The sequence below is a fragment of the Rhinolophus ferrumequinum genome, chromosome 3, assembly GCF_004115265.2.
Source record: "Rhinolophus ferrumequinum isolate MPI-CBG mRhiFer1 chromosome 3, mRhiFer1_v1.p, whole genome shotgun sequence".
In the NCBI taxonomy this organism is placed as follows: Eukaryota; Metazoa; Chordata; class Mammalia; order Chiroptera; family Rhinolophidae; genus Rhinolophus; species Rhinolophus ferrumequinum.
Genome location: NC_046286.1, coordinates 62,000,070 through 62,023,666, shown reverse-complemented (window position 1 = coordinate 62,023,666; position 23,597 = coordinate 62,000,070). Strand labels below are relative to the sequence as shown.

At 46.3% G+C, this 23,597-nt stretch overlaps 1 protein-coding gene across 1 annotated transcript in view; it reads right to left on the bottom strand.

Annotated features, from left to right (window-relative positions):
- Positions 1-5,910: 5,910 nt before the first annotated feature.
- Positions 5,911-23,597, bottom strand: part of LOC117020905 (coiled-coil domain-containing protein 162-like) — an 89,093-nt gene continuing 71,406 nt past the window's right edge. Inside the window, exons 20-29 of the mRNA XM_033103707.1 lie at positions 23,311-23,460; positions 22,593-22,646; positions 21,910-22,077; positions 20,012-20,164; positions 19,650-19,781; positions 18,854-19,006; positions 16,621-16,830; positions 11,562-11,682; positions 8,286-8,413; positions 5,911-6,399 (exon numbers count right to left, since the gene is read on the bottom strand). Coding sequence (XP_032959598.1) covers positions 6,274-6,399; positions 8,286-8,413; positions 11,562-11,682; positions 16,621-16,830; positions 18,854-19,006; positions 19,650-19,781; positions 20,012-20,164; positions 21,910-22,077; positions 22,593-22,646; positions 23,311-23,460 — 1,395 coding nt within the window. The 3' untranslated portion in view covers positions 5,911-6,273. The remainder of the gene's footprint in view (positions 6,400-8,285; positions 8,414-11,561; positions 11,683-16,620; positions 16,831-18,853; positions 19,007-19,649; positions 19,782-20,011; positions 20,165-21,909; positions 22,078-22,592; positions 22,647-23,310; positions 23,461-23,597) is intronic.

Here is a 23,597-nt window from a genome sequence, read left to right as displayed (position 1 = left end):
TTAGGTCCATGTTTTGGCTAAGATTTATATTAAATCATAGAATTTGGACTAAGAAGAGAGAATACTCCCCTATAAGCTTTAAAACCCAGAAGGGTGGACTCAGTAATTTTGCCGTAGAAATTAGGAACTTTTGGTTTCATATCAGCCTTATATATTGTGAAGTTTGGTAAATATAAAACTGCCAAGCTTGAAGTTGCCTAAAATGTTGCTAGAGGCAAATTATTTGAAAAGAATTGGGTTCAAAATAGTTTCTTTAGATAATACAGTCCTGTATACTTAACATCCATGTAATTACCATTTCTTGTGTTCTCCATTATTTTACTACCGGTAATTTACCTTGTGCCTATAGAATGTCCTTTAACCTTTAACATTTCTAGTTACGATGGTGTAGATATCGTTGATGAATTCTGAGTTTTGTGTCTGCCTTTGTTTTTGAAAGTTGTTTTTATTGGATATAGAATTCTAGGTTGACTTTATTTGCTTTCAGCAGTTGAATGATGTTGGTTCACTGTCTTATATTGTGTCCCATGAGAAATCTTTCATCTTTGTCTTTTGTTCCTCTGTATATAACGTGATTTTTTCCTCTATTGCCTTTTAAGATTTTTCTCTTTATCACTGGTTTTGAGCAATTTAATTATGATTGCTGTACTATTGTTTCTTGTGCTTGGGGTTCATTGAGTTTCTTGGATCTGTGATTTTCATCAAATTTGGAAAATTTTCAGCTTTATTCACATATTTATTTGTCCTCTCCCTTCTCTCTGGTGGAAACTCTACACAGGCTGCTACAAGTTGACCCACAGCTCACCCAAGCACTGTTTGTTTTTTTTAAAAAATCTGTTTCATGTAAAATTATTACTGTCTTTGAGTTCAGTGCTAAGGCTGTGTGTTTTTCATTTCAGATGTCTTCATTTCTAGAAATTTACTTGGGTGTTTTTATGTCTCTACATACTCAGTCTTTTTAGTTTTTGAACATACAGGATAATTTTGAATGCCCATGTCTGCTAATTCAGTTTTGGTTTTTGTTTTTTGTGGGGTTTTTTTTGCTTATTAATGGACCATATTTTCCTTTTTCTTTGCATGCTTGGTAATTTTTTATTGCATACCAGATGAAAATTTTAACTTGTTGGGTGCTGGTTATTTTTGTTCTGGAACATAAATACTTGAAAACAGGTCCTTTCAGGTCTTTGTTAGGTGAGAGCAGAGCGGCATTTGTTCTAGGGCTCATTTCCCCCAGTTCTGAGGCAAGACCCTTCTGAGTATCCAGTGCCCTATGGATTGTGAAGCTTTCTCCCCAGGGCTCGTGGGAGCAGGCTCTAATGCTAGCCTTGTGGGGCTCCAGGGACTGTTTCCTCTAAACCTTTCCCCAATGTTGGGTATTCTGCCTCACGTGCTTTGCTGACAAATACATTGCTGGGTACTCTGCAGATCTCTGGAGTTCCTCTTTTCAGTGCGCCTGTCTCCTTGGTCTTCTGCCCTGGGAACCCCAGCTGCCTTCATTTTCCTGGACTTGCAACTCTTACCTCCTCAACTCAAGTCTAGTAGGCTCAGCCTGGGTTTCCCCTTCCGGCCTCATGACTTAGAAATTCAATACAGGAAGCTAGGTTAATACTAGTTTCCTGTCTGCCTGAAGACCAGTGTGTTGAAAAATATGGTTTCATGTGTTTTGTCCAGTGTTCAGTTGTTTCAAAGTAAATCCAGTCTTATTTAATCTTGGCCAGAAGAAAAGGTATAAGATGGGGATTTTAAAGTCTCAATCTTTGTTCAAATAATACATGACTACACATTCTTAATCCTCCCCACCCTGACTCCCAGTAAACAATTAGAAATAAGGTACAAGTCTCCTTTGACCATCTTCTTGCTTGCCCTCCTCCACTTTCCAGAAGTAATTACTGGAACTAGTTCGGTGTTAAAACTACCCTTCCCCAACAATTTGTATACACGTAATAATATGTACCCTTAGAAAATACATAATTTTTTTCTTTTTGGACATCCTGCAACATCTATTTTCACTTAAGTACTTGGAGATCTTTCCAAGTTAGTGTATGTAGCTATATCAGGTTGTTATTTTTTTTACCAACAATTTTGCCGAGAATATCCTTGTACCTGCCGCCTTGTTTATGTGTGAATATTTCTCCAGCGTAAACAGAATTGGAAAGCTGTATCATAGGGTTTCCACTTGAAATTTTTTAACACATAGAGATTGCCTTACAATTCCCACTAGCATGATGTCACAATGTTTTCTATATCCTTACTACCAGATATTGGCAAAGTTAAATTTTAATATTCTGGTGAGTAAGATTTCTTACTTGGTTACTATCATTAATTTGTACTTCCTCTGAATTTTCTGTTTTTCTCTTAACAATTGGGGTGTTTTATTTTTAAAGTATACTAAATATTAATCCATGGTTCATAGATTTTCTTTAATCAATATTTTCTAGTCTTTGTCTTTGATTATGATGTCTGTATCAGCCCGAGAGAGAGAGACACACACAGAGAGGGAGAAGTCATCCAAGGTTGTGCAGGGTAAACCACGCACGCGTAGGAGGTGCCACACCAGTGACACTCCACTGCTAAGCTACCGTGTTTCCCTAATAAGACCTAGCCGGACAATCAGCTCTAATGCATCCTTTGGGAGCAAAAATTATTTCCCAGTTCAGTTGCCATTGTTAGTTGCAGGAGGCGCAGCCCACCATCCTTTAGCAGGAGTTGAACCAGCAACCTTGTGGTTGAGAGCCTGCGCTCCATCCAACTGAGCCGTCTGGGAGCTCATTGACTTCATTCCAGTTGTGGAGGGCAGAGCTCACTGGCCCATGTGGGAACAGGAATCGAACCGGTTCCCCCATGTTAGGAGCATGATGCTCCAATCACCTGAGCCACATGGCCGGTGCAAAGTCCTCCTCTTTCCCCCATTGTTTCTCAATCTAGTTGGATAGAACACATCTCTCACAGGCTGAGACAGCCGCTCACGCTGGCCACTCTGGTCACCTGCCGCTCATGGCAGCACACGGTTACTCGCCAGCTGCCGGCCAACAACGGCTGCCAGCCACTACACTGGCGGCTCACGTCAGCCCAACTCCAGGGAGAGCTGTTCACAATCTTAGCTGTGAACACTTAGCTGTGAACACAATCTTAGCTGCGCCACTACACTGGCGCAGCTCACTAGCCCATGTGGGACTCGAACCGGCAGCCTTCGGCGTTAGGAGCACGGCGCTCCAACCGCCTGAGCCACTGGGCTGGCCCGGCTGCTGTAGTTTCTCATTCATCTTTATTTACTATTGGGTGTGCAACAATATGAGCACTTGGCGAATCCCGTGTCCCAGAGATAGTCATCCCCTCCATTGCGACCACATCCAGAGTCTCTCCAGCACCTCTATTGACAAAGCTTAACATTTTGCCATTTGGCAAAGAGCTATTTACAGGGTACAGATTTGTTATTTCACAGCAGACCATTAAGGATAAATTGGGAGCTGAGAGGTCATAAATTGATAACTAGTACCATACCTTTTCACGTTGAGTTTTTCGTTTTGATATCAAAGTCATTGTCATGCAGGGCGTCCGGCGGGGTCTCTGGTCCCGCTCCCCACACAAACACGCAGGATATGGCTAGGCCAAAAAGGAACACCCACGGAGCCATAGGTAGAGAAGTCATACCAGTATATTCTCGCTGGTGGCTGGGTTGGAGACACAGGAAATAGGAGCCACACAATTCTCAACCCTCACTGTGCCGCTTGCAGGCTCAGCCACCATCTTCTTGCTAGCTCCCCTTCCTTTTGCTAACCTAGCCACGGCAGTTATATTAGTGCCCAATGGCTCACTGGTTACAGCTGACGGCCAACTAGCCACAGCTGATGGCCATTTGATCACAGTCGATGGCCATTTACTACCTGAGCCAGCACCTTTCCATGTGAGGCCGAGAGCCTGGAAACTGCTTTTTGGGGCTCTGTCCCCACACTCCACCCCTACAGGCTCTCACCTCACAATCTACGCGACAAGCGTCTTCCGCGAGGGGCCCTGTGCGAGGAGCCTGGAGGTGAATGCTATTTCCTGGACACAGCCCAGCTCTCTGGTCACAGCCAGGGTTTCTCAGGGCACTGCCACTCTCTGGGCACAGCCAGACTTCCTAGACACAGCCAGGGCTCTCAGGGCACTGCCACTCTCTCTGGGCACAGCCAGACTTCCTGGACACAGCCAGGGCTCTCAGGGCACTGCCACTCTCTCTGGGCTCAGCCAGACTTCCTGGACACAGCCAGGGCTCTCAGGGCACTGCCACTCTCTCTGGGCTCAGCCAGACTTCCTGGACTCAGCCAGGGCTTCCCAGGGTACTGCCACTCTCTCTGGGGACAGCCAGACTTCCTGGACACAGCCAGGGCTCTCAGGGCACTGCCACTCTCTCTGGGCCTCTCAGGGTACCGTGCTGGAACAACAGCGGCTCACAGTCAAGGTGCTTACATATTCTCAATGGTGGCCGGTCAAGACACAAAAGCAAACATCTGCCAGTTCCACTATATGGTGGTATGTTCCCAAACAGTCAAGTGGTCCATTAATTAGGGATGGAAGGCAATTCCGCATAGTCCATAGTCATTTGCCAGGGCTGTCCTGGGGGTGAGGGATGACCTTGACCTCACCCTCAGCTCCCACAGAGGACTCAGCAAGCGTTTCCTCCTGGGACTACAAGTCCGGCATCTGGGCTGCCTCAGCAAGCACTTCCCAGCCCACAGGGCTGCAAGGACCTTCTCTTTCTCCGGCCTCTGCTGGTTGGGGAACCGTCCACGTCTTTCCACCCCTCCACGGATATCCAGCTCTCCAGCAGCTACACGGCTTTTCCTGTGCTGGTGGGAGAACCGTCCACGTCCTCCCACCCCTCCACGAGGGTCCAGCTCTCAGGCAGCTGCTCCTCCTGGTCTTCTAGAGACTGAGTGTTCATACACACAAACTGCTTCACCACCTTTCGGGGAGCTTTGGCCGGCACCGTACCCTGCTCGCTGTGCTATTTGTCGTGTGGGGGACCCTGCTCGCTGCGTCATTTGTGGTGCAGGGGACCCTGCTTGCTGCGCCATGTGTAGTGCAGGGGATCCTGCCGACTAGGCCAAGTGTCATGCAAGGCGTCCGGGGGGGGGGGGTCTCTGGTCCCGCTCCCCACACAAAAACACAGGATATGGCTAGGCCAAAAAGGAACACCCACGGAGCCATAAGTAGAGAAGTCATACCACTATATTCTCGCTGGTGGCTAGGTTGGAGACACAGGAAATAGGAGCCACACAATTCTCAACCCTCACTGTGCCGCTTGCAGGCTCAGCCACCATCTTCTTGCTAGCTCCCCCCTTCTTTCTGCTAGCCTAGCCACGGCAGTTATATTAGTGTCCAATGGCTCACTGGTTACAGCTGACGGCCAACTAGCCACAGCTGACGGCCATTTGATCCCAGTCGATGGCCATTTACTACCTGAGCCAGCACCTTTCTATGTGAGGCCGAGAGCCTGGAAACTGTTTTTTGGGGCTCTGTCCCCACAGTCATCAATTTACCTCTTAGCTTCTGTTTTTTTGCTCCATTTCAGAAATAAATTTGTATGTCTGTACATGTGCGTGTGTGTGTGCACATAGATCTTTAATCCATTCGAAGTTCACTGTGTATGGTGTAAGGTGATCATTTAACCTACTTCTAATAAACTCAACCTTCCTCTGAATTTGAAAAGCTACATATGTCACATATAAACTTATGTAAATATGTTTCTGTGGTCTATTCCGTTCCATTATCTAGTTATTTATCACTTTACCCAAGATAGATTTTCTTGTCTGAACAAAAAGACCTGGATTACAACTTGACGAAAGTCTGTAGAGGGTTTTGGCATTTGTAGGAAGAATAAGAAGGTTGTGAAGAAAAGATGGTGTTCTTAAGTGACACAAATAGAAATAAGTGCTTTGAAGTCTATTGGGATTAATCTCTGGTCTAGTTTTCCGCTTTCAGTAAATACTGCTTAGCAGCAGTGCCCTCTCTCCTGGCTCTTCTACCTAATAATAACTCTAGAACCCAGACTGAGAGGCTGCTGGTTGACCAGCGGCAAAGTCTAGGTCGTAGAAATGCAAATCAACTCTTGTGTTTTAAAATCTAGGGCCAAATCCTACTTCACCCAGAACATTCAAGGTGTAATGGTCTCAGTCCTTCCACACTATTCGTCACAGATAATAAAAATTAGATAAGAGGTTTAGTGGAGTTTAGAATCATTTTTATTCATTTAAATGCTTATAGAAATAAAACTTGGAAAAGGATATATGATTACCAGTCAGGTCTGTGTGGCATTCTGGATGGAGCTGTTTGAACTTGAAACACTGAAAGTTGAGCATTTTCTGCCACATTGGGTAGGAAGCCATCATCAGTTCTTTTTTTGTGTTTAATAGGTACCTGCAATATAAATATTACATAGATACCGGAGCTTTTAAGGAAAATGGTGAATAAGTTGTGTTATAGCATCATTAAAAGCCACTATTACTAATGAGACCAAGATTACTGGGTCAGGCTGGGTTAGGCCATTTAGTGTGCTTTCTTGTACATATTTTGCCACTTGTCATAAAGGGAAGTGGTCAAGAATGAGTCCATCAATGAAGAGCTATTTCTTGCTGAAGAAGAAAAGATATCCCATATTTGGAGTCCTCTAAAAATTCCTTGATATTTTATCATTTGTGTTAGTGCATGCTTTTTTTTTTTTTTAGAAAATCATTGGTGTTCTGACATTCCGGCCATGTATAAATTCCTCTTCAGTCTGTATTTATCTGACTTGTCTCCTAGGCCTTGCTTAAGAAGTCAGACCTTGTATTCGAAGAGCCTCCAACTACTTTTTTGCCTTTTCTGGACCTTACACTTTTTGCATGGGGTCTCTATACTAGACACAAGCCAGTAGAGAGGCCCACAAGATGCTTCCTTAATTATTAGGATTTATTTACTTACTAGGATAATGTCCCACAATTAGCTTTAGACGATCACCCTTCTAAATTTCTCAAATATAGTGGATCTCCACTAAAGTGTTTAGCTAGTTGGTAACTTTCCCAAACGTAAGAGTTGTGTTCGCCCACTTCCCTCATGGTAGGAACATTCACTTCTGGGAGTGAAAGGGAGTGGAGTGAATCCTAAAAGCCCTCGCGGTCCTATACACACCAACGGAATGTTGCTTTCTTTTGGAAAAGGTTTTTTTCAGAAACATAGACATACTAGAATTTCACATTTTGGCGAAAGATGACTCCACAGAGATTGATGAATCAAGCAAATGGCAGGCATTAATACGAATGTGGCCCCCTACTTGGTCAAGGATCTCAGCTGGGTATGTTGCCACCTGTTTCTTCCCTCTGTGTATTGCTCTTAATTGCATGTTTAGAAATACTGCAACAAACTTTTGGTCCAATAACTAGATCATCAGCTGCAGAAATACACTTTCAAAAGAGGCTTCAGAATGGCATATTTCCTCTGAAAGAATGAAATCTCTTAATTTTTCTCAAGAGAGGAGGCATTCTTTGTGAAATTTATTTTTGTTTTTCAATTACAGTTTACGTTCAATATTACATTAGTTTCAGGTGGACAGCATAGTGGTTAGACATGTATATAACTTATGAAGTGATCCCCCCATCTGACGCCATACATATTTATTACAATAGTGTTCACTATATCCCCTATGCTGTACTTTACATCCCCATGAATATGTTGTAACTGTCAATTAGCACTTCTTGATCCCTTCACGTTTTTCATCCAGCCCCTTAACCCCTATCTCATCTCGCAACATGCTGTATACCTCAAGCTAATCTGCATTCCAAGAATTTCTTTCTCACGTGTTTAAACTGACTTCTGAAACTCTTTCTGCACTGCCAGGGAACTCAGATAAGGAATCTGATGCTGCTGGTTGATAACTGTAGATGAGTGGAAAAAAAACAATTCAGAGACAGAACATAGCAACTTCCACACCCATTTCCTGAACTGCGATTAAGTGCCTTTGGGCTGAATTGTTTCAATATCAGAATTTTATTATTGAGGAGTAATGTCAGCAACATGGTAGAGTCCGTAGCCCTGGACCGTCTTCCCCTCCACAAACATTGATACAGCAACAATTCATGGACAAATTCCCTTGGTGAGAAAGCCAGAATTTTATTATCCAGACCCAAGCACCTAGATAAGAGTCTGATATATAATTTTTAAAAGTAAGTTTGAAGTGACCGTAAAACCATTATTTCATCTTTATTTTTCTTGTTTTTATCATTTTTTTATTGTTTTATATATCTATATTCAAATTTATTATTACTTACAGTCTTTGGTCTTTGAATCCTTCTTGTTATTTTATTGTCCATAAGATTAGTCTTTAAAAGGTGTTGCTGGGAGTATCTGGATGATGTGGAAGCAGAATTTAGGGAGTATTGAACCCGGGATATAAGGCCTATAAAGTTAAAAATGTTAAATTATATCTCTGGTTGCAAAGTACAGTCCTGGGTTTAATTCATAAAGTCTTAAGGCTTAAAATGGGCATATAATCCAGCTTCATTAATTTTGAGTCAAAAATGTCAAAACCTTGATGGAGTCTTGTCTGAGGGTCTCATGACCAAGTGAAAGAGAAAGAGAGGCTGGGACTTGGACTATTGCAGATAGGAGTGGACAAACTGCGAGACATTCAAAGTAATAGGACTCGGTAATTAGCTGGATTTGCAGGGTGAGGAAAAAACAGCTCCCCGATTTCTGGCTCAAGTATGGTAGATGTTCATTTTATTTTACAATGTATTTTGTGATCCTGGCATATACATGCTCAATGGATAATTGCTGTTTAGGAGATTAGAAGAACATATGGGTGAGAAACATGATTGTGTAGAGAGAAAGCAGATAAAGATTAGTTTAAGGACCCCGAGAAGGTAGGAACACACTGGATCTTGTGCACCAGGATTGACCCTGGGAAAAAAAGGGCACCTTTTCCATTTTAATAGGAGGGAAGGAGAACCAGCAGTGGATCAACGTAGGTAGGCTAGAAACAAGAAGTAGAGGGAGTTTCCATCTGATGGCTTTTAATTGGTATGTGAAATGGGAGGTGATGTGTTTGGGGGAGGAGGACAGTGTCTGAAGGTCTAAAGAGACCAGGAATATTTAAAGCAGTTGCTGCAAAGAGGAGGAGAGTGAGTTGACCCCCACTTCAGTTCCAGGGGAGAACTGCAGTGAGCTGAGCCTAAGCCCATCAGGCATCTTAGTCTCTGTCTTAAGTGATTTATTCAAAATTGGGCACATGACACGGATTAGCCCAGTTAGAGCCTTATTTTTTTTTTTAAACATTTATTTTTAAGTGTGTTTTTCCAGGACCCATCAGCTCCAAGTCAAGTAGTTGTTTCAATCTAGTTGTGGAGGGAGCAGTTCACAGTGGCCCATGTGGGGATCGAACCAGCGACCTTGTTAAGAGCACCGCTCTCTAACCAACTGAGCTAACCAGCCACCCCAGAGCCTTACTCTTTTTAACTGTCCCATCTTTACCCCCCACTCCTGCCGTTGGAGCTTGAACAGAGGATGGGAGCTACGAGGTGGTGGCCATCTTGCTTCCCAAGGGGCCCCACTTCCTTTCTGCTTCCAGCATTCTCAGAGCCCAGAGATGGAGAGAGAAACCAGTCCTCACGAACGAGTTCAAACCTTGATCAAACTAACTTAAGCCAGTCCACTTCAGAATATTTCACAGTTTTGTAAGCCAGTTAATTTCATTTTTTTCCCCCTGAAGAATGCATTTTGAGAATAACTGCACTAGAACAAATTATAGTTTCTCATGAATTGCCAGATCCTAGGGGAATCCACGTGAATGCTGAGTAAGGAGAGCCCGCCCCTTCACTCTGCCTCTGCTTCTGATGCTTCTGCTGTGGGGAGCAGAGAGGCTGCTGCTACCACCGCCGCAGAAAGGAGAGACCTGGGTCGCCTCGCTCATCCTACTGGACAACAGCTGAACAGGAGTGGGAACAGGGCTGACTTTTACCCCTTCACATCAATGGTGGAGGTGATATCTGCCCGTTCCCCTGAAGTGCCTGGTACTAACAGGCAGGTATGACCCAGTCCCTCCCCTCCAATAAATCTACATGTCGGAAGTCCTCGACAAACCCCACTCCTGTCATTGCAGAGGGGGACAGATGGGGCTCAAGCCTGGGGAGTGACATCTACCTCTGCCTCCTGGGAAAGCAGTGTCTCTTTCACTCCTGCCACAATCCTGGGAATTAGGTCTCCTCCCACCTTCCTCATACCCCACTCTGGTTCTCCGTCATAATTGTGCAGGTGTTAAAGAACATGGATGACAGTTTCATAGGACACCGTAACCCAGAAAGGAATTTTGAAAATGCCTGGCCAGGCTGGAGGCAGAGAGGAGAGGGAGAGACAGAAAAATCCCAAGGCACATGGAGAAGACTGTGCCACACTAAGAGTCAGTGGCCAACATAGGGCCCTCGGGTGCTCTTGACGTTTTTCCTCTGGATCCCGGCAGCTGGGGCAAGGGGCGCCAGCCCTGCGTCAGGACCAAGCAGCAGACAGAGGCAGGGAAGAGGGCCCTGGGCTTTATGGACAAGCCTAACCCTGCTCTTGGTAAACCCAAAGTAACTTAATCTTCCTCTGCTTGATCTTTGAAACTGATCTTTCTGCTTCTGAAAGGCTGTGTTTTTTCATACAATTCACACTGGTGAGTAGCCGAAAGGAAGCAGAGATACAGTACAACACACATATGAAAATAACATTTGCAGTTACTTAGTACTACTCTACTATGTGCCAGACAAGCATTATTTCATCTAAACCTCAGAATATGCCTTTGAGGTGGATATTCCCATTTTATGTAGAGACTAATTAACTTATCTAAGGTTACATCACTAGAAGTGGCGGAGCCAGGATTTGAACCTTGGCTCTTTTATTCCAAAGGCACCACCCTCACTCAGCAGGCTACACTGCGGAACAGACAGAAGAAGCTTGGCTGATCTTAACAATAGGCTACTCATGGTTACTGATATTTGGTGATATTTTCCACAGTCAGAGCTAGAACAGAACTTGGGAGTTTATTTAGTCCTCATCCTATAAGGGACAAAGCTAGTTTAGAGACACGCTGGGGTCTGGCCTCAGCTCCGTGCGGCTAGTGGACTGCACAGCCCAGAAGGCTGTTTTAATTGCCATTTCCATAAAACTTCTCAAGCTCTCAGCACCCAAGAATCATAAGGGACTTTAGGAATAACGTCTGAGAAATGTGGCCATGAATGTCCCAAGACATTGAGCTGCTTCAAAATCCAGTGAAGTACCCAATGTTTTTTCAGTGGTATATTAGACACTCATGGGACAGACACTCCAGTTTTGATGATTGAAACCTTTTAGTATAGGATGGCAGTACTCCAAGGAGAACTAAAGCACAAAGTTCTGACTGCAAATCAGAATTAAGGTTCATTCATTCATGTATCACTCATTCATTCATTCAACAAACATCATGGCACACCCACTCAATACCCGCTGGGTTGTTATGGACAGTCCTGAGACCCTCCTTCAACTCAGACCGGGCCCTCAGAGCTTCTTTGAGTCAGAGCAGGGCGTCTGCTTACCGCATGCTGAGCTCATCTGGACAGAGGATCCCGTGGCGTCACTAAGCTGATTTTGTAGCTGTTCGACACGCTGGAAAGCGTCCAGCTTCACGCTGCGCTCCTGGGCCAGCCGGCTTCTCATCTGAGGGGAAAGTGCTTGGGAAGCAGACATGCTTTCTGGTGCATACGTTAGTTCCCGGGGTTCCCAGGGAGAGTGTGGGTCCAGGCCACCCCAGGAAGTCCTGGTCAGGCTGAACTCAGCCTTCTGAGAACTAAGTGCTCCAGGAAAGCCAAGAACCCCTTATTACCTTATAACAGGCCTTTACACACACAAGTTTTATCTTTCATGTTTATTTCAGCAGACGGGGAGGAGGGACAGGGGCGTGGGGAGGGCCCAGGTCACAGAGTACCTTGTAGGTCAAGCCAAACACCCACTCCAAGGACCTGCAGTCCAGGAGCCCTGGACAGTTTCAAACAGAGAAAAGACTTGATCTCTCTCCCAGATCTCTGTGCTCAGCTCAGCTCCTCCGCTGCAGGGAAAGCCCTGGGGCGTGACAGGAGGCACACGCCGGAGGCAAACTTTGTGTTTGCTCATGTGGTCCTTCCCTGCACAGCTGACCCCTGTGCCCGGCCAGAGAGCTGCTTGGTCCAAAGTGCACCTCCTCTGCAGAGATCACGGGCAGTTTTCCTTTTGAAATTTGTTTTTATCTCCTAATTTTTTAAATTCTAAACAACGTAATAATGGTTTAGTGGGTTTAATAGCGTCCCCCCAAAATTCATATCCACCTGGAACTTCAAAATGTGACCTTATTGGAAAGAGTTTTTGCAGATGTAATTAAGATGAAGTCATGCTGAATGAAGGATGGGCCCTAAATCCCATGCCTGATGTCCTTATAGGAGGAGAGGACACATATAGAGGGACACGTAAGGCTGAAGTCCAGGTGACAAGGGAGGCAGAGACTGGAGTGTGGTAACTACACGGCAAGGAAAGCCGCGGATTGCAGACGGCCTCCAGAAGCTAGGAGACAGGCATGGGACAGGTGCTTCCTCAGGCCTGAAGGAGGCAGCACCTCGATCTCAGGTGTCTGGCCTCCTGAACTGTGGAGAATACATTTCTGTTGTTCTAAGCCACCCAGTTTGTGGTATTTTGTTACAACAGCCCTAGGACACTAATACACATGCTAATGTCAAAAATTCTGCCACATGTGTTTTAAATCCTACTCCAGTCTGGAGAAATCCAACCAGAAGGCCCCTGAACTCTCAGAGCTGTGACCACAGGCTTGCCTTACAAATGTTAAAGGGGTGGTTCTCTGTACACGTGGATGCTTTCAAGTGTAGTTTGACTTTCAGTAGATGATCAGATGTCCAGAGTTAGGAAAGCTTCCTAATCTAAAGTAGGCCCAAGGTCTGTCTCTGCACCACGGGGATTTGGGTAGGACCCTCACTCCCTATGGGTAGGAGCCAGGGGAAACATACCAAGACTCTCTCAGCCAGGCAGGGGCTAAACCAATTTGAAAAATACCAGCAAAGGAAAGAAACGTGCTTAGTGAGGACCTAGTGTTAGCCCACGCCACCCCCACTTCATAGACATAGGTTCAGTGACTCGCCCAGGGTCACTGTGGGGACAGAGCCAGGGGTGCAGTTTCCAGGCTCTCGGCCTCACATGGAAAGGTGCTCATTGGGATAGTAAATGTTCAGCAAGTGGGGTTGGATGGCCATCAGCTGTGGCTAGTTGGCCGTCAGCTGTAACCAGTGAGCCATTGGCCACTAATATAACTGCCGTGGCTACGCTAGCAGTGAATAGGGACTAGCAAGGGCGGATTGTGGGTTGCGGATTGCAAAGAGGCGGATGCACCAATGAGAATATAGTGGTACGACTGCCCTATCTATTGGCTCCATGGGTGTTCCTTTTTGGCTTCACCATGTCCTGTGTTCCTATGTGGGGAGCGGGACTAGAGACCACGCATGCCACCCTGCATGACACATGCGCAGTAAGCAGGGTACGGTGCCGGCCAAAGCTCTGTAAAGGGCAATGGAGCAGTTTGTGCATATGAACAGTCAGTCTCAGGAAGACCAGGAGGAGCAGCTGCTGGAGAGCTGGACCCCCATGAAAGGGTGGGAAGATGTGGACAATTCCCCAACCAGCATAGGCCGGAGAAAGCGAAGGTCGTTGCGGCCCCGTGGGCTGGGAAGTGCTTGCTGAGGCCCTCAACCCCCAGGTTGGGGAGGACTTGGAGCCCTCGCCCTGCAGAGAGGGCACACATTGTGAGGCTAACGCACAGCCCTGGCGAATGACTATGGATTATAGGAAATGTGTTCCATCCCTGATTTGATGACGGCTTGACTGTTTGCTTGGGAACGTACCACCATGTAGTGGAACTGGCGGATGTTTGCTTTTGTGTCTCGACTGGCCGTCGTCGAGAATATGTGAGAACCCTGGCTGTGCCCAGGAGACTGGCTGTGCCCAGAGAGAGTGGCAGTGCCCTGAGAGGCCCTGGCTGTGTCCAGGGAGTTGGGCTGTGTTCAGAGAGAGTGGCAGTGTCCTGAGAGGCCCTGGCTGTGTCCAGAAAGTCGGGCTGTGCCCGGAGAGGGCAGTACCCTGAGAAACCCTGGCTGAACCCAGGAAATCTTGCTGTACCCAGAGAGAATGGCAGTGCCCTGAGAGGCCCTGCCATGGCTGTGCCCGGGGAGACTGGTGGTACCCTAAGAAGCCCAGGAAGTCTGGCTGTGCACAAAAGTACTGGTGGTGCCCTGAAAAACCCTGGCTGTGCCCAGAGAGCCTGGTTGTGTCCAGGATATTGCATTCACCTCCAGGCTCCTCACACAGGGTCCTTTGCAGAAGATGCTTGTCACGTAGATTGTGAGGTGAGACCCTGGGGTGGAGTGTGGGGACAGAGCCAGGAGTGCAGTTTCCAGGCTCTCACCCTCATGTGGAAAGGTGCTGGCTCAGGTAGTAAATGGCCATCAACTGTGATCAGCTGTGGCTAGTTGGCCGTCAGCTATAACCAGTGAGCCATTGGCCACTAATATAACTGCCGTGGCTACGCTAGCAGTAAATGGGGACTAGTAAGGGCGGATTGTTGATTGCGGATTGCAAAGAGGAGGATGCCACCAGTGAGAATATAGTGGTATGACTGCCCTATCTATGGCTCCATGGGTGTTCCTTTTTGGCCTCACCATGTCCTGCGTTCTTAATGTGGGGAGCGGGACCAGAGACCCCGCATGCCATCCTGCGTGACAGTCACACAACCAATTAGTGGCAGAGTCAGGATTTGAAACCAGGTCTATCTACCTATTTCCAAAGTTGTCCACCTTCATATTCCTAACAAAAAGACCCACTGCCACTACTTATAGAGAGCTGTGTATCCACTAAGTGCTTCATTTGAATGATCTAATGTAACGCTTTCCCAAATCCCATGAGGTGAGTACATTATTCTCCGTTGCACTGATGAGGAAACTAAAGCACAGAGAATCCAGAGACCAAGGTCATACAGCTGGGGGCTTAGGGGTGTGATTCAGGCAGCCTAATTCTAGGGCTTATGCTCTAAATGACCGCCCCAGGAGCAGGAGGTGGGCAAGGCCCTTCATGCTCTCTAAGATCAGAGGATCAAAATCCACCCTTGGAGTTCAAGGTTGGAGATGGATTAAAGAAACCACTGCTGCCCGTCGGGGCTCCTGCTGGCTGAGGGTGGATTGCTGTATGGGGTGGGTAAGCCCAGGGCCCAAGAGCTGCCTGCAGAGTTAGAGGCGTAGTTTAGAAAGAGTCAATGATTGTTTTTACATACAAAATACTAAAAACATATATTTATTGGGAGAAATTTCAAAATATTTGTTTTGACTACTTTTTGACTCTCTGCCATTAAACAAAAATTAACTATTAACTAGAGAGACTTGGAGAAACTGCTTTATGAACCTCCTTTCTGTGGTGGCTTTTAGAAAAGCACGATTTGAAGGACAACTATATGATACCAAATATTTCTTATGGGTTTAGTCATATTTTAGTTTACTTTTCATGAAACAAATGTGAAGTTCTAATTTTCTTTTAAAGCTACTCATTTTCTATCCATTACTATAAAAATAGTTTCTCTAGCATTGCCTCAATTCAATTTTTATCCTTTTAAAAAAGTCATTATTTGTAGAATTCTCTGATCTTCAACTTGGGCACTTAAAACACTTGTCCAATAATTTAACTTTTCAAATTCTCTTTCCTAGTATCTCTGGTGAATTAATTGATTTATTCATTCAACGAATACATGTGAAGCACCTGCTCTAGAAAGTGCTGTTTCTGTGGCTTTCTTTGTTAGAACTTGCATTAATCCACATTTACATTATATTTTTCCTCCTTTTTTTGTTGTGGGGTATATTTAATAAAATATATTGTGTTTAATAAAAACATATTGTGTCTGAGATATAGTTAATAAAAACATATTGTGTCTGAGAACCATTTTTGGCTTTCCTTTTTGTCTCTGCAGTTCCAGAAACACCATAGATAAAATCCCCTTATCATAGCTTCCACACCACTAGCTGCTTTTCCAGATTACTAGTCAGAATTTTCAAAAGCAGGGGTGTCCAAACTTTTTTCAACGTTTTTCACCAAGGGCCGTATGCGGTAAAATACACAAACAGCCGGGCCACTCCCTCGAGGTGAAGTATGTATTGCCTCACCTGGTTTATTTAAGTAAACTAAATATATTTTTGGAATTTGCTGCGGGCCAATTAACAATGGATTGCGGACTGCAGTTGGCCTGCTGGCCGCAGTTTTGACACCCCTGGTCTAAAGGATTTCCTAGTTCACAGATTAGAGCCAGGCGGAAATGACGCTTTCCAAGTAGGTTACAATGGTGTCAAGATCTGGGCCTTGAGGTGGTCAGGCCATCATCTGTCGTCATGAGCAGACCAAGCAATCCCCAGCGTGGGGGTAAATATTTCCATTTTCCCGGTGGGCCTAGAAGTGACAAAGGCGGGGCAACACTGCCATGGAGGACATGAGAGGCATGGAAAAGATGGGAAGAAAGAAACAGCTGTGGCTGGTGCACCCTGATTGGCTTTTTGAGTGGCTGCTACCTCTCTCTGGAGTTACCTGTCGGACGTCTCTCTGAATTTTCTTCCTCTGGATCTGGCTCAGTTTAGAAGCCCGATCAGCCTCTTCAGTAATTTGCTGCAGCTGCTGTTCTTTTTGCCCCACGTCTTCCAAGAGCTTCTCCATGCGGCAGGTTTTCAGGAAATCCAGCTGCTGCCAGTGGAGAGCTTCCTGGGTTACTCTGTGTTCTAACTCTTTCAGCAGTTGAGCCTGTGGCAGGAAAAAGGCCAAAGGAAACAAGAAAAGCACAGTCTTTCTTCTCAGCACCAGGTAAGGAACGAGAGCTTGGCCAACACGGCCGTCAGCTCTGTAAGGGCCCAGTGGCAGAACTATGTGGAGTAACCCTCCGTTCAGGGTAATACAGCCCACTCGTTCTGTCCTTTGCCAGCCAGACAACAGCAAGACCACCAGGACGTCGGCCAGCCTGGCATTTATTGTAAGCCCCGAGGCAACAGTCGGGGGGAATAAAACAAACACGCAAGCAAATAAACAAACAAAAACCAATAGCCAGGCAAGTGATAATGCTGCTATCCACCAATACCAGGTCAAATAATTTGGTCTTTTAATACTAAAATTTGACGATTACGTGTATGTTAATTAGCTTATTAAGCAACTAGTCCTGTCTATTTGTCATGCAGGGTGTCACGCAGGGTCTCAGCTCCCGCTCCCTGCATAAGAATGCAGGGTATGGTGAGGCCAAAAAGGAACACCCACGGGGCCATAGACAGGGGAGCCACACCACTATATTCTCGCCGGTGGCCGGGCAAGACACACGAAGTAGGATCCACAGGATCCGCCATCTGCCGTCCACTTCTCTGCCTGCCACCCAACCCCTTGCTAACTGCAATCCGCGCTTGCCAGCCACCATCCGTTTGCTAGCCCAGCCAAGGCAGTTATATTAGTCGCCAATGGCTCACTGGTTACAGCTGACGGCCAACTAGCCACAGCTCATGGCCATCCAATCACAGTGGATGGCCATTTACTACCCGAGCCAGCACCTTTCCACGTGAGGCCGAGAGCCTGGAAACTGCTCTCTCGGGCTCTGTCCCCACACTATCACAAACTACATCTGCATTGCCATTGAGCATTTATCACGAGAGAGCAGGATGATGCAGGAGTTGCAGTGAGAGGGGAAGGGAGGTGCTGATGTTGCCTTGTTTCCAAAGTAGCTGGAGGAAGCCAGATTCTAGATGGTGAAAGAAGGAAAACTGTAGCAATAATTCAGTTTTGTCCTGAATTTTCTAATCAGTAACACAAGTACCAGATGATCATTCCTTCATTATAATACCAATAATAAAGACGATTCATACAGCAGCTCCTTGAGTAACATTGCTTTGTCAACGTTGTTTTGTTATAACGTTGATGAGCTGCCGTAGACGCTTAACTCTTGTTTATATGAATTAGCCTGTGGTCAATTGGTGTGGTACTGTTGTTTTGCTTAAAGTCGCAGAACCTATTGAGGATGTTAAGTGAGGGCTTGCTGTATTTGTGTGGTGACTTTACAGTTTTCATAATTATACACTATAATCACCTGTGCACAGGGACGGATAAATTCAGATCCAAAAGGAATAGATTGTATGTCATGTTTTAACTATGCCCAGCTTTCCCAGCTGCTATTTAAACTCAGCCTTTCTCTCTCTCTAAACCTAGGATCTCTCTGCTTCCTTCATACTCAGAGGGTTGGCACCGTTATTAAGAGCTCAGACATGGAAACACCTTTATTTTGGTGCCAGCGCCTACTGAGTAGCAGTAACTCTGAAATTAAGCCTTAGCAGGGGTCGTTAGGAAAGGACCCAAGATGCCGTGCTTTGGGCATGATGCTGACAGCCCAGCCGCACTCCACGGGTAGACGGCTGCTGTTGAAGGAAAGCACACCTGGAGCAGGAAAAGACTGAGTTCACGGCAGAGACCCAGACCCCAAGATGCCTTCTGGGTGAAAAGATCCGCAGACACACACACACACACACACACACGATATAAGTAACGTTTCACTATCTTGGCCAAATATGAATAAGAACAAAAGCCTTTGGACACTGCCCATAGTTCCTGGAACAAAGGGACAAAGGAAACCGAGGTCCAGACCATCTTTCTCTGGCAGTGCCATCTGCTCGGCTTCACACTGTGGAGCTCCGGGGACTGGTACAGGCTGCACAAGCCGCTTCTAGTTGCCACAGTCAGCTTTGCAGAGAGCATTCAGAGACAGGGAGGAAGAGCGGTTCTGGGGCTCAGGTACCTGGCCATTCTGCTGCTTGCACATCCTCACGTTGTCAGCCTGGGCTCTCGCCAGGGCCTGCCTGAGAGCCAATAACTGTTGACGAAATAAAACCGCTTCTTGCTCTGCCATTAGCTTGATGTGCAGACACTCTTTTTTACTTTGCACGACTTCCTGTGAATATCCCAAACACAGTAAGATAGGAAATAAGTCTCCTCTCCATATTTTCCGTTTCGTGAACAGTCTCTAAACCACTCCATCTTGTATTGTTCTTTAAAACTTCCAGTAGAAGGGAGTCCCGGCTGGTCCCCTTCTCTGTGATTTCAGTTAAGAACAGGGTGACAGATCAGAGTAAATAAACTTTCAGAAACAGTAAGTGAAAGTTTCCAACCCCCTGTTAACCTGTGTTTCAATGTGCCTTAAAGCAGATTTTTTACTTATTATTTTATTACGTAATGTTCCTCAGATAATCATGTTTGAAACTTAAAGGTGTGCAGTATTTTGATGAAGCTGCCTCAAGCCCCTGGGGAAGTCTCTCCTCTATCTTTTCCCTTCCCTCGCACTAATCTGTCTGATTTCTTCTCCCATTTACTTCTTTGCCATTTGCTTCTGGATGTTTCCTATTTCACCCGAGTCTCTGACATCACCTGTTCCCAGAGAAACTTCCCCATTGTCAGACCCTTTAAGATGGTGGTCTGGCTACCAACACCAGAGCAGCAGCTACAGCCAAGGAGGCTGGCCTGCCACCCACAGCCCCCACCCCGCCCCCACCAACGCCTGGGCCAGGCCCCCCCTCCCCTGGCGCCTCAGTGTTCACCTTCTCAGCCCTGCTCAGCTGGCCCTGGAAGCGAGCCTGCTGCACGGCCAGCCGCCAGCGGCCCAGGCTCCTCACTTTGCACACCACGGCCGTCAGACTGCAGTTGTCCTGCTCCAAATCTCGCAGCTGCTCCTGCTAAGAAGGCTCACTTGAAGAAAAGGCTGCCCCAACACTCTTCTCAGGAAGGGCATGAATGCTAACATCGGAAACATGCCTTCCAGAAGATAACACAATTGTGCAATGAGCCCCAGTGCCCCTTTAAAATGCCTGATGTGGTGCTTTCTCAGGCAAGCAGTGAGGGGTGGGGTCAGATACTAGGACGCAGTGCTGACCAATAGCCTTTGCTAACTGAGATCACATACTTGGGTCGGGTTTTCTTTCATTCCTTCATCAGGTCTGGCAGAGCCCCACTTTTTCTTTAGGTCTTTCATATGATCAATCCCTTCTGTTCTCACTTCGCTGATGAGCTCGCACAATTTCTGGATCAAATTAAGCTGATTCTCATCCAGCGTTTCCTGCAAATTGCAGACTCAACTTCAGGAAGGGCAATCGAGGAAGAGTCATTTTGTGTCCTAAAAATGCAACTTTCAGAAATGATTTCCCATTAAAAAGCCATCCACCCAGATCATTATTCCATCAGGAATTATCTGGAAGTCACATGAGTGACCCCTTTAGTGTTGTCTTCAATCCACAGAGCTTCATCATCTGAAAGCCTGCACAGGCTGTCAGATACCCAGGCATGTTGAGTGGGTAGAAGAGTGGGAGGTCACAGACGGAAAACTGAATTGCCCTCCAAACCCCTCAAATGGTTACTTGGGAACTAACACTTAGGGATTTGGGCTATCAGGTTGACTCAACAGAATCTGACCTGATAAAACATTGCAGATGAGCCACTAACAGGGACCTCCATTAAAAATAGATGAAGCAGAGGAAGGAATCAGGCGGGATGCCTCCTAGTTAGGCTCCAGCAGAAATCTCGTTATGAAACAGCCTGTTCTGAATGGCTTATGGCTAAAGGCTTATGGTAAAATGACTTGATCACTGGGAAATACAACTGAAGACCCAGTGTTCTTGGGTGAGGAGTGAGAGTGGGGTGTCCTCTCACCTTTGAACCACTTCCCTGGAGAGGAAGGCGGGAGGATAGTGCCATCTAGGGAGCTGTGGCAGGAAGCCTGGCTGCTGGCCACACAGCAAAAGCTTCACCACCTTCTCAGGACCCTGGGATAGAACAGGGTTTCCCTACTTTGGGGGACTTGTAGAACTAGTTTAACCTGGGAGAAGTAGAGAATCCACTTTTTGTCTAGGAATCTGGTGGGAGCTAAAAAGCTGAGGACATTTTCAACAATTTCACACCGGAACGATGGCTTAGCAGATTCCAGCCTTCACTTTCTGCTCACCCTTCTCCTGCAGCACCAGGCGCAATGCATTTTGGTTTTGATCCTTTAATATTTTTAAGCACTTGTGCTCTGTGAGCCCATTACAAGTAAGAAGGAATCTCCAATCCTTTCTGGAATGACCAGGCCAAGGCAGAGCATCTGTAGAAGCTCCTCTCAGAGTAATAACCCCAGAACCACCCTGAAATTCCCGGGAGAGATGGGAATAAGGACCCAGCTGGGGCTGGCTCTGGGGAACATCCAATAGTAGGGAAGGGGACAGTGGACTGGAGGGTGTTGAGTTGAAACTGAAATTCACACTTATGGGACAACAGGCCCAGGCTCTGTGATGGCCCATTGTAGGCATGTGACCTCCAACTTACAGCTGCTCAGACATCATAGGGAAGCAACAGGCCTCCCCAGTGCTGTAGGCACATGGGTGCCCCATCAATCTTCTTCTGGACGGGCTTCACTGACAGGTCATCAGCTCCCTGACACTGAATGTCAGAGAAAGGCCGGTGGGCACTTGGAAGGTTGGAAACATCTCTGAAAGCTGATTCAAATTCTGAATCTGCCCAGGCAGCTTTCAGGAGGTACCTGTGGTACCTACACTGGGGTCTGTCCCAGGGCACTGTCCTCTCCTGGATGGTCAAACTCAATAGATAAAACAGTGACAAACTATGACTAAATTATCTAACATTCAGTGTCTATCATGGTAACATAATGAAACGCATTGCTGACTCACTCTCTGCAGAGAAAGCTTAGAGCTGGAGCATTCTTGGTTGCCACCATCCCTTGTGACTGCAAAGGCCATTCTGTCATCGCTCCCTCTGTGTGCAGCTGCTGTGGCGGTCACACACGCTCACGGCTGCCCTGATACCACTTACTTTTATGTGTACACATGTCATAAACAAAGCTTGGACTAAAGCTTTATATTCTTCTTGGACTTCTTTTCTGATCTGCTTTTCGAGATTCAGATTCTCCTCTTCCAAATCCGTGAGTTGGGCTCTCAGAGCAGTGATTTCCATGACCATGTTATGACTGAGCTCAGCAACCTAGCAGCAGAAACGAATATTATTTTAATGGAAGACAGTGCAGGAATGCCAAACTGCCTCTGCAATTTGCACTTGGATTTTGAAACTATGAAGACAGCGACTAGACTGTTGTGCAAATCCAAGTTGGTTTAAGGGTCCCAGAAGTGCCAGGCAGGTAGTAGGTGCTCAATAAATGGTTGCTGAATGATTAGCCCAGAAGAGATATTACTTAAGCACTTTTCATCTGGAGAAAATACTTCAATTAGCTTGGCCTCCATCTCCAAAATGGCCTTCCCTTGACATTTCAGCCTAAATTACCTTTTCTTCTTTGGAATGCACTTTAACTGGCCTCAGAATAAAACAACCAACCAGCCCCCCACCCCCAAAATAACAACAAAAAGAAAAAACAAAGCAATAAAAATAACAAAAACCAACCAACCAACCAACAAAAGCCCTCATTACTTCAAAAGTGAAAGCACGGTCCTTGGGTGTTTCTTCAGTGGACTTCCGTTGATGGTTTGTAATAGCTGACCTACCTGACCGGCATGGTCTTCAGGTGGACTCCGACCTCTTCGTAAAATATCTAATTCCTGAAGAGAAGAAAGCAGAGCACGACCAAAGTCAAACATTTTTTCTTCCAACCATGGCTCAATTCAGTCAACATGCTCCAGACGCTTCCTATTTGTGTTAATGGAGCTTCGTTTTGATCCTTGGGCTCCACTCAGAGCCAGGACTGTGCTTTAGGATGCCCAACTCAGCATCAAAAGACACCATCCACTTCCGGCTATCCACACTGAGGCACAGTACTCAGCCACGGGATAAGCTATTAATGAGCTGGGGCAAAGCCAAGACTCATTATTTGATATTTTAATGCTTCGTTTGATTGTTTTTTAGGCCTTTGCACTTTTCTTAGGTATACGCTAAAATGACACAGATGCAATCCATTTCAAACAGAGTGCAATCTAGGATAGGAAAAGTGACTCTTGGATCTTACCTGTGGGGACTCATTTTAAGGAAATCTCATCAGGGAGACCCATGATGGTTGGACATCCTGAAGACAGGTTACTCAAGGGTCCTGGCTTCTTTGCGAGGCCAGGCACAGCGCAAGTTGCCCTGTGTTCGGAGAGCACGGTCCAGCCGCAGGTCTTACGTAAGCACACTCCCTCCACCCCAACCTTTTTGTTTTACTTTCCTCTGCAGACTGACTCCCTCCCCACACCTTCCCCATCGCAGTTCTGGCGTCTGGGAACATACTTGCTCCTTCTGACAGAGCTTCTGCCTAGCATGCTCCAACACGTGTTCGTAACACATGGAGTAGCTCTCGAAGTTGCTGCGTTCTCTTGCTATCACATCACAGCCCAGGGAAAGGAGGCAGGCCTCCAGGTGGTCTTTCCTGAAAGTGATCTGAAAAGGAAGGGGCGCCATCATTCCAGCAGCTCCAGCCTGGCAGCCACACCACGCCAGGATTCACGGCACACATCACCTTGGCTCACAGACCCATTTCCCTTTCTCCTCCATAGGAAAACATCACCTCTAGGCTT